At 37.6% G+C, this 11,333-nt stretch overlaps 1 protein-coding gene across 7 annotated transcripts in view; it reads left to right on the top strand.

The window, feature by feature from the left end:
- LOC106878803 (H(+)/Cl(-) exchange transporter 3) overlaps positions 1-11,333 on the top strand; it is a 118,959-nt gene that overhangs the window by 96,503 nt on the left and 11,123 nt on the right. For all 7 annotated transcript variants that reach the window (XM_014928143.2, XM_014928142.2, XM_014928141.2 and 4 more), the window contains 4 exons: positions 7,258-7,316; positions 7,947-8,054; positions 9,133-9,257; positions 10,527-10,621. In XM_014928143.2, the coding sequence (XP_014783629.1) occupies positions 7,258-7,316; positions 7,947-8,054; positions 9,133-9,257; positions 10,527-10,621 (387 nt within the window). The remainder of the gene's footprint in view (positions 1-7,257; positions 7,317-7,946; positions 8,055-9,132; positions 9,258-10,526; positions 10,622-11,333) is intronic.

Below are 11,333 nucleotides of genomic sequence, written 5' to 3'. Positions count from 1 at the left end.
GCCTTTGTAGAATGCTTCACCATTTATATATTTATTTATGTGTGTGTGTCTCTCTCTCTCTCTACATGTATGTGTACATATGTATATATGCATGTGCATATATGTATATATGCATATATATATATATATATGCTTATATCATAAAAAAAAAGAACCAGACTCCTTGGTTGCTTGAACTTTTCTTGTTGCTCTACAACTTCTGTGTCTTTTCTTTTTTAATTTGTTTTTGTGTTATGGGTTTGTTTGGTAGTTTGGTCATTTTTCTCATGATTGCTATTAAGTCTTTTTGGTGTTGCTGTTGGTGTTGCTGTAGTCATTCGCTGTTGTTTTAAATTATATAGTTTGCTGTCTCTTTTATTGGACTGTTAAATTCTGAGGAGTCACCCATGCACACATTTGAAAAGAAAGCCATTATTATTAATATTATTATTACTATTATTTCACCTACCTCTGTCATTACTCATTCATGTCTGATTTGTGTGTGTGTGTGCGTGCATAAGTATACCTGTTTATATATAAATGTGTGTGCATGCATATATATATATATATATATATCTGCGTATATATCATTATCATTTTAATACCAACTTTTCTGTTTGTGTGAGTCAGAAGGAATTTATTATGACAGATTTTCTATGGCTTAGTTCCAAGTAAGATGATATTCCCCCACCCCCACCTCCATGACCAGACATGTTCTTGCACAACAACGGAAATGAACAACACTGCTTGAATGCCAGTGACAATCATTTTGCAACTATTAGACAATATCAAGGCACGGAGACATATGCATACAAGTGTGCGTGTGCATACACACACACACACACACACACACACATATACTAAGTCTGTTTTGGGTAAATCCCAATGTGTTTCTTATTCAGCATTTATTACAGTGCAGGAAGTTCAGATACTTACACATCAGTTCTACTGGCGTGTAAGTATTTCATAAAGTAGCACACACGCACAAGATAAAGAGTTGACTCAGCACAAGTTTAATATTTGTTACAACTGTTTCAATATTATTTCATCTCAAACCACTTTACATATAAATGATTTTGTGTGATATAATCCATGATGTCTGCATAAATTTAGCCATGGTTGAATAGGCTGGAGTGGAGCCTCTTCCAAATAACAGCACAGGCTGCTGCTACTGCTGCTGCTGCTGCTACTAGACATAGTGATTAGTAATAGCAACAGGTTGGTTCTAGTCCAATGAGGTGCCACTCCAACCTATTTAACCGAATGAATTCATACAGGTTGTGTGGATTTTATTATACGTAATCATTTATACATAAAATGGTTTGAAAGAGTTGTAATGACAAACTTGTACTACATTAACTTACATGTATACACATCAGTACATACGTACCAGATATCTGTAGCTTCGGCATCGATGGTAGCGAAGATGGTCAGAGGTCTGTTGGCATCAAACCGAATCCACTTTATCTGTCAAAAGCCTGCTGCACGATGGAGTCAGTCACATTGAACAAAAGAGAGCAAAGCACGTCTTGTTGAAAGCCTGTCTTGATGGCGAACGCCTCAAAGTGATTATCTCTGATCTGAAGGTCTGAACCAGCATAAAAACTGAACATAGGAGCACAATGATCTTGTGAAGCATTTGCCAACAATCTCTATAGGGTGGTCCACTTGACAAAGAATACAACCACTGTCTGCTGCTCAACGCACATTTGTTCTTCCATCAGCTGATGAAGGGCAAATATTTGATTGCAACCTCTGCATCCAGGTTGGAAACCAGGTTGCTCTTCCCTGTTGGTCTGCTTGTGATGCTTTTACTGCTGCAGTCGGATGATCTTTGTAAATACCTTCCCCAGTGATGGAGAAGAAGCTGATAACCGACTAGTTTTTTGCATTCTCTGCTGTCACCTTTCGATGGGAACGATGATGGCTTTCTTCCATATCCAATGATGCTAAAGCTATAGATATCTTGTCCAACATTGCCCGCTTCACTCAACCTTATGGTCTCAGGGTCTCTGCAGACAAGATGAAAGTTCTAACAACAGATAGCTTGCCAGCTTTTGTGCATCTTGATGGCATTCAGATATCTTGGTTCCATGGTGCTGGAGAAGAAAGTTGTATCAGTCACAGATGAAATGCAGAATCAAGTCTGTAACTTCTGCATCCCTTTGATGGTGGTGTCTGGAAGAAGCCCAACATCTCCCTAAGGACCAAGCTCCATCTTTTTTGTATGCTGGTTCTGTCTGTCATTCTCTACAGCACTGTGAGATCTGGACCATCCTAAAAGTGTTCCAAATGCAGTGTCTTTGTCAAATCCTTGGTGTCTCTCTATGTGAAATGAATCTCAAGCAATAACATCCTGTAGAACAATGCCAGCAGCAGCCTTGGACCATTGGAGACCAAGTCCAGCAGCGAAAGGCTCTGGTGGTTTGGCCACATCTGGAAGACTAGCACACCAACTTTTGTAGTGGCAACAATCCATGCACTGAAGAATCCATGACTGTGATTGAGGTGGAACCGACAACAGATTTATAAGGGTGATGAGGCATCAGGATGGACCCTTCAAGTAGGTGAAAAGAAGTGAGTGGGGTCAGGAGAAGAGAAAGTGTAGGAGGGTAGAGATTAAAAGATTTGCTAAGTGGAGATTAAGACAACAAAATTTCTTTAAGTCCTGATATATATTTTAAACATAACTCTGATCTGTCTTCATGACTTTATAACAACCATTTTGTTTTCATCTCATAATAGCATAATATTCGAAGCATCAAGAATTGTTTTGAATAAGCATTATAGGGTTAAGTCTATTGAAGAATATCTTTCTTCGAAGAGCAGTTGTTTTGTCTTTGCTATCTAGTTTTCATTTCTTGATGCATGGTAAATAGTTTGGCTCCATGTCTCATCCATTTTTAGAAGTCCATGTGTCTTTAAAAACATTTTATTTTTAGAATTAGCATTGCATGGTTAGAAAAATGGTTTATGAGATCTGTGTGTGTTTTTCTTTTTATTATCCAAGATGTTTTTTTATTCAACTTGACTTTGTTGCTCTCTCTCTCTCTCTCTCTCATCATGTTAATTTTCACTCACACACATGCAAACGCTCACCACGTATTCAGTCAATTAATTGTCTGTAAAAGACATAGTTTCATGCCCTGCTGACCACCATATAATAAAATGTGTTGCTAATAATGTGGTGATTTTTCTGTTGCCTGATGTGTTGCCTGTTCTTGACAATCACTGCCAATGTAATGTGTGTGACACAAAAGTCTGAAGAGCATATATCATTTGCTGATGTGTTCCCAAGACTGCTTATTGCCAATTTTCTCTTGAAATACGCTGCTTTTGTTTCATTTCATTTTGGACAAGAATGGAAAATTTTTGTAATAAAATAACTTTGCTATTATCAATCTGATATTTGGAGCATAAATTAATATGAAAATTTGATGGAATGTTTTAAATTTAGATTACTTGGAAACGGACAGGTTGTATCAGAGAACTAGAGATTTGATACAAATTCCATGCCTGTAACTTAGCAGTTTGATGAAAGAGTCTAATAAAATAAGTACTAGAATTAAAATACGTACTAACCTTGCACGACAGTGCTCCAGCATGGCTGCAGACCAATGACGGAAACAAGTAAAAGGAATAAATCCAATATCTCAAAATTGAAGAAGACTCTTGAAGAATCCTTTGTTTTGTTAGATTGACAGAATGGTAGGTGTGTTGTCAGATCACGATGCATTAATGTCTTTTATCTTTTACTTGTGGCCATTCTGGGGCACTGCCTTGAAGACTTTTAGTCTAACTGATTGACACAGTACTTATTCTATTAATCTCTTGTTGGACTGCTAAGTTGATAGGATGTAAACAAACCAACACTGCTTAGTAAAGCCAGTTATCAAGAGATGGCAGGGGGATGACAAACACACATGCACACACCTCACACAGAGACCAGGATATCTGTCTACATAAGGTCCCTGTGAAATCCTGCTCATTGCAGTGAAATTGACTTCTGGAAGTACTGCATACGTATATATTGTATACTATATTTTCATGTGTGTATATATGCTTTTGTATATATGCTCTGCTGGATGTGTAATGTGAGTGTACATGTTCAAGAGAGTGCCATTTGATTTGGGAGAGAAAGAAAGAGAGAGAGAGATAAGGTATGCTGTGTGCAAGAGGGGAGACTGTGCTGGTTTGGTCATGTGACGCAGATGGATGCTGACAGCTCCATAAAGATGTGCTGGTCTTTCAAAATGGATGGAACACGTGGAAGAGAGAGACCCAGGAAGACATGGGCCAGAATACTGAAAGATGAGCTCAGAACACCTTTCAGATGAAATGACAAAGGACTGAGATACTTGCTGTACTAAAGAAAACCTGTCTTCCACTGGACAGAAGTGTTAAGGTCACTCCCACTGGTGAAGAGGATGTCCTACAAGAGCCCTGTGCCAGTGCCACATAAAAACTCACATGCTGGCCCCACATGAAAGGCACACAGTACACATTGTTAAGTAGCTGACATTAGAAAGAGTCTCCAGCTGTAGAAACTAAACCAAATCAAACTGGAATCTGATGTGGCCCCCAGCTTGCCAGCCCTGGTCAAACCATCCAATCCATACCTTAAGAGACACTCAGCAATGAAAGTGCACTTCAGGTTTCCTACCTAAACATTAATTTCAAATACAAAATATATATGTGAGGTTGCTTTCTATCTAGCAGGGTTATGTCATTCAAAAGTTAAAATAACTCTAAGCACATTGTGACTAACAACGTATAATAACATCTGATAGTCTGGCCAATACTGTGGTATGTATACACATACACACATGTACATGCTTTCAGTTTCCATCTACCAAATGTACTCAAATGACTTTGGTCAACCCAGCACAGTGGCGCTGAGCCCAGACCTATATGATTGGGAGGTGAACTTCTTCACCACACAGCTATAGCATATAATATTTACATCCATACAATACATATATACTGGCCAGAGGTTTTTGACATGTTAGTCACTGCTACATATACTAAATCACAATTTGTAATACACACAGTATGTCTAATTTATCTATAATCTATTCATTAAAATAAGGCAGTCAAATTATATTAAAAAAACTCATTTATCTTTGAATTTAATATGTATTATTATTTAATAAAAAGCAAACATACTGTTTTTAAATCTGGTTTTTATTAAAATCAGAAGAAAAGACCAAAACAGCAATAGACTATATTCAGTGGCTTCATTTAGTTTACAAACTGAAAAAGCATCCAGTCCACACTATAAAGTGGTTGGCGTTTGGAAGGGCATCCAGCCATAAAAACCCTGCCAAAACAGACTGGAGTCTGATGCCTGGTGTGGTCTTCTGGCTTGACCAGTTCCTGTCAAACCATATCAGCATAGAAAATGGACATTAAATGATGAGGATATATATTTGATGGGCTTTACAGTTTCTGTCAATCAAATTTACTTACAATGCATTGTTTAGCCCAGAGTTGTGTGTTTTGCCCAGAGTTGTGTGTTTTGCCCAAGGTGCTGCACTGGGATTGAACACAAAACCATGTGGCTGTAAAGCAAGCTTTTTAATCACTCAACCATAATAAATAATAAAAAGAAATATGATTAAAAAATATTTTACCCCATTGTTTACCAAGTTTTAGAGTTATATCCATTATAATTAGGGATGTGTTACATGATGTAATAAGGCTACATGTTGGAATGGTTATTACATGTTCAGCTGGTAAATTGCTTGTTGCTGAATGGGTTTTGCTCTTCACAAGATATTTTCTATGGTGTTTGCATATCAAAAATGTATCACATGTAGCTTTTTGTTGAGATAATTTTACATGTTTTGCCTGCCTGCCTGAACATTTTTATGGTGTCTCATGTTTAGACTCCTCATCTCTTGAGAAGCATTAAATGTTCTGGGTTATTACATTTTGTGGGTGTGATGTGTTCTTGTGTTAATCTGGTCTATCGTATGCTCTGCCAGTGTTGAGATTGCTTGTATTTTAATATTACGTGTTTGGTGGTGACGGTCTTTTATTGCAGTACAAATGTTAATGTGGTACAAATACATTGCCCTCTGTTCAAATAACACTACATGCCTGCTGTTTGAGACTTATCCAGTCTGCATTCTGCATAACAGTGTACAAAATGAATTATTTGATAAGCAACTGGCATTCTGTCCCCTGTTCTTGTAGCGTTATATGAAGTGATTCTGCTAAGAAGAGGTGTGTGTAATGTTTTCTATTGAGTAGAGGGCCTATGGTAAAGAGAATAATGTCTCTTATGGTAAGGAACTATATATTCCTTTGTGGTTTAGGAACTGGTAATGGGTAAGAACTAGTAAGCTTCCTTGAACAATATTTTCTTCTATTGTTCTCCAGTATGTTTTCAATGTTTAATCACACAATTCAAATGTTCTGTAATCTGTAATACTTTATTTAATTACAGCCTCTATGCAACAGATATGTGCTGTTGTCTTCTTTCTGCTTATTCTATCATTATACTACAATAAAGTTTCTCCTTTGAATTAGTTTGTTGTATATCACCCCCACCCAAGTCCAGCTGGTATACTACCTGTCTGTCCTCTTATCATCATTCCTATTGTATTTGCTCCCACCCTAATCTACACACACACATTCAAGTGGTACATTAACCACTTCACCTAGCATGAAACCCATGAAAGTGAGTCCCCCCCCCCTCCTGCATACCCTGATCCATTTTTTTCATAAATATGTCTGCTTACAGATGTTCAAGGTGACTAGAAACTGCACCAGTCGTGGAGGAGATGCAAAGGTGATGTTGGGTAGAGCCAACTTCTTGCCCTGCTACACTATGACAGTGACCCCTGACAAATTCACCTACACAGACCTCTACTTTCAGTCTTCATTCCAAATCTGAATCACTGCTAATCTTCAGTCAATAACGTAAACGCATGGCTGTGTGGTTAAGGCAGTGCTCCAGTATGTCCACACTCCAATAACTGTAAAAGGTAAATGAAGATGCAGGTGGAGGTTAAAATAATCCTTTACGCTGCAGGGGCCCAGTCCTTGTGTTAGCACTCACTCATGTAATCTCTCTTGCTACTATCACAATATACAAGTGGTTGTATATATTATTTGTGGTTAATGATCTGTTTTTCTTTTAACTGTAATCCATTCAATGCAATGTTTCTACATACCACAAAAACTAGACACTTGTTATATACAACAAACGGTGGCTTACTCTTTTCCCTTTTTGCAGCCAACAATTTACAAAGTTTTATTTTTATTGTACAGGCGAAGTGACCCACCCCTCTGTGTTATAACTCAAGATTCAATGACAGTTGAAGAAATTGGTAAGTTTTCTTCTGTCTATATTCTTTTCTCTTTCAGTTAAGAACGCTCTATTATGAGGTTATTACATAAATGCATTTGGCTCCTTTTTTTCCCATTTATTGAAATCATTATTTTTCCTCAATAATTTTAACGAGTCAACCGTATAATGTCTTCCTTGTTCATAGCTTCTTGCCAATGTTCCACTAACTTCTCAATACCTTGGCAGTAGAAATCGCTGATTTGTTAAAGTTGTTGATGAAAAATAAGGATTAAAATAAATGAAATCTGAAAACCCAACATTGTATATTCTACCACAATTGGTGTTGAACCTTGTTTTGATGTCCACCACCCTTTCTTTTAAATTGTTCATATTTCAAAACCTAGCATCAGGAATGTTTTTAATCACATGATGTGTCCAAAATGCCAAATGAATAATGGAAAAGCTATTTTGTTAAACTCTTCCTAATTACTAATTATTTTCCAAATTGAGATGTACAATTGGCAGTATACTTCATTAGAAATGTTGTTCATGAAAGAGTTAATAACACACACACACACACACACATGCATACACATTTTTTAAATTTTCATTATCAGTCATATTTTTTATGTTTCGTTTTTATTTATATATTTTTTTCTTTAAATTCAAGAATGTGTTCTTCGAGAGACTGAACATAATGGTTTTCCTGTTGTTGTATCCAGAGAATCACAATATTTGGTTGGATTTGTTTTGCGTAGAGACCTTAATATTGCTATTAGTAAGTATAAGATATTGTGTCATTTGTTTATTTATTGGTTTTTGCTCACAGCCCTGTGGCCATGGTGGAACATTACCTTCAAAGAGTTTCATTCATTTATCCATATTGCACACACACCCCCGACCTTGTACTTGGTCTAGTATTGAACTCATTTCAGTATTGATTGAATGGTTTCAGTTATTTTCTTTCTTGTAGAGAAGTGCCTTACATTAAGGATGTGAATGCTTTTGTACATGAACGCATTGATACATCAACACAGACACACAAACAAACACACATTTTTATCTGTAATATGTTGTCTTCTCCTTCAAAAACTTCCGTAGAGTCTCTCTCAAGGACGGCACAGGAAGAAGTACTGCAGCAGCATGTCGTCCAAATACTGACCAGCCGTTCAACTGCAGCCACTGTGGTTGTGCTTGGCTGGCCTCAGTTGGCCTAAGCACCATGGACATGCCTGCAATCAACAGGGATCAGCTCTCTCTTCATTTGCAAAGCCAAGTCAAGAAGATGTGTGTGTGTTCATTCATTCATTTATTCAAGTTTATCACAGTCACTTATTTCTCTAATTCTGTCTTAGATTAACTGACTGAAAACTCTCAGATTTTTCAATTCTATATTACTATTTATCAACATTTGCAGTCTCGTTAAATTATGCTACACAAATCCCAAAAGAATATATTTCACCCTTGTGTTCTGACCACTACCCCCCCCCCTCTCTCTCTCTGCCTCACTCTGTCTCTCTCCACCACCCTATATAAACTAGCACGTGCACTTGGATTCCCCTACCCGATTTTTTTTTCTGGGTAGGAGAGTTGCCTCATAGGAAAACAGCCATACATGTATCGCGAAACAAAGAATAATCTATTGGAGCTTGGGAAAATTAACCATAACAAATAAAGGCCAACAATTTAAACATTACAGCTAAGTATATAATGGAAACACATAAATCCAAACACCCAGTTTTCAATTACACAAAATAGGTTGTTGATTTTTTAAAAATCTTATTATCTATTAAAGCCTTTTAAATATTTCATATTTCTTCCTTTCTATCCAACTTTCTTTTTTTTCTCTTTCGCAGCCAATGCTCGTAAAATCCAAGACGGCATTGTCAGCAACTCGTGTATTTATTTCTCATCTCATACTCCGTCAAATCAAGGAGTAATGGCACCTGCAGCATTGAAATTAAGAAGAATTTTAGATATGGTAAGTAAGAACTCTGTTTCTCAAAGTGTTAATCTTGTTCATATCTCAACTGTAAACACACAACCATGGCAGAAGTGGTTAAGAAGAAGAAACATGAGATATTGGCACAGTGTCTGTTCAGGTCATAATTTTGAGAAGGGAGGGGAAGGGAGAATATATCTGTTTAGCTATGGAGTGTTTATATACATGTAGGTATATATGTTTAGTTTCAGAGCAAATATAGTTACAGAGAAGTGTAACAGGGAATGTGTATGCATTCAGCTGCAACTTAACTATAGAGGCATCTGTGCAGAGGGTGTGTCTATGTATTGCTTTACTGTTGGTGTGGAAATCAATATTCTAGTTAGGATAAACCCTAGTAAATGTAGTATGGAAGCGAAGGGGAGCATAATGGAAAGCATCCAGCACATAACTACTCTATCCACCAAAGGACCAACGTAGCAGCTCTTATATTACCTCACCAATAGACTCTCTGTCCTTGATACTGAACTTTGGTTAGAGACTGTGAACAACAGGCTTCCAAGACACAGCCCCCCCCCTCCCCGAATATCCCAGATCCTCTTCCATGTCTAACAGTCGGAAGAAGGCATCCTGTGTCAAATGCCTCTCCTGGCCATCCCCACACGTATATCCAGCCAGCTGTCAGAAACAAGGTAAAGGATGACTCGTCCGAGAAAGCAACATTCCTTTAACGCTCCAGGGACCAACTCTGCGGGCTCCCACTCCACTCCAAACGCCCTGCAACATTTGTCCTTGAAAGTAGTGGCTCTCTGACCGCAGCCCCCACCTACAAAATCTGTACAGCTCCCGGCAAACATCTTTTGTGGAAACTGGGTTCTCAAGGCCATCAAGCTCTCCAGCAACTTTGGGAGCTGCACCTCTGCGACCCCTTCAACAACTCGCACAAGAGTCCGACAGTCCCCACTGGTACTTAATTTATCAACCCTAAAAGGATGAAAGGTGAAGTCGACCTCAGTGGAAATTGAACTCAGAACATAGTGATGGGCAAAATACTACTAAGCATTTTGTCTAGCACGCTAACGATTCTGCCAACTTAATCATAATAATCATATACACATACTGTTATTCTGTATTGCTCAGCATAATGTCATGCGTTCTGTGGCTACCCACATATCATTGCCCCCCCAACTCACTCTCCTTTCACACACATCCGACATGGCTACACACATTTTGATGTCAGTGTGTTCTGCAATTACCACCACCATCTCTATACGAGTATCTTATTTATTAAATTTTCTTTTATTCCAGGCTCCAATTACAATAACAGATCAAACTCCTATGGAGACTGTTGTAGAAATGTTCCGTAAACTCGGTCTCAGACAAACATTGGTTACTCATAATGGGTAAGTAGGTTTTTATAGGCATTTTGCACACTTTCAACTTGGTAGTTAATAGGTCCTTTTACTTCCTTTTAATGTCAGTTTAAGCAAACTTGTAAACAAAATCATCTGTCTAAGGGTATCTAGGATTACATTATCCAATGTCTTGTTTAAGACAATGGAGTTTGGTTTGAGGGAGATATTGCTGATCTTTCTAAGAGATTGACAAACACTTCAAGACTTATTTGTTGGTCTATGTAATATTTAATATTCTATGTAACTCACTTTTTTCTGAATATGTGCTGTTGAAATTGGAGTGCATCTTTTCTTCCATTCGATATAGTATATACTAGCAGAAATACCCGGCGTTGCCTGGGTTAAAGAGAATAATGAAATCTAAAAACGCCGTTTAGACTACGCATCGTCTTTATATATATAGAGATGTATATACACACACGCACCCAAACACACGTATATATATGTATATCAATATAAATATATGAAAGTCAATGAAGTTTCGTAAAAGAAGGTGATCATGTACATACTTTCTTGCTGTTGTGATTATAACACCTCATTGTAAACTATGTTCCTTGTTTTCCCTTGTGGAGCATATACAAATAGGTTTTTTGTTGCTGCCCACTCTTGAGCAGCCAACATACAGTTGTCCATGTGAGAAGCAGGGCTCTTCCAAGAGAAGACCAGCTACAGACAGTGTTTGACCCTGATATTTGTTTAT

Source organism: Octopus bimaculoides, chromosome 20 (genome assembly GCF_001194135.2).
Source record: "Octopus bimaculoides isolate UCB-OBI-ISO-001 chromosome 20, ASM119413v2, whole genome shotgun sequence".
In the NCBI taxonomy this organism is placed as follows: Eukaryota; Metazoa; Mollusca; class Cephalopoda; order Octopoda; family Octopodidae; genus Octopus; species Octopus bimaculoides.
The sequence above is the reverse complement of the archived record's forward strand: the minus strand, read 5'-3'. Positions and strand labels throughout refer to the sequence as shown.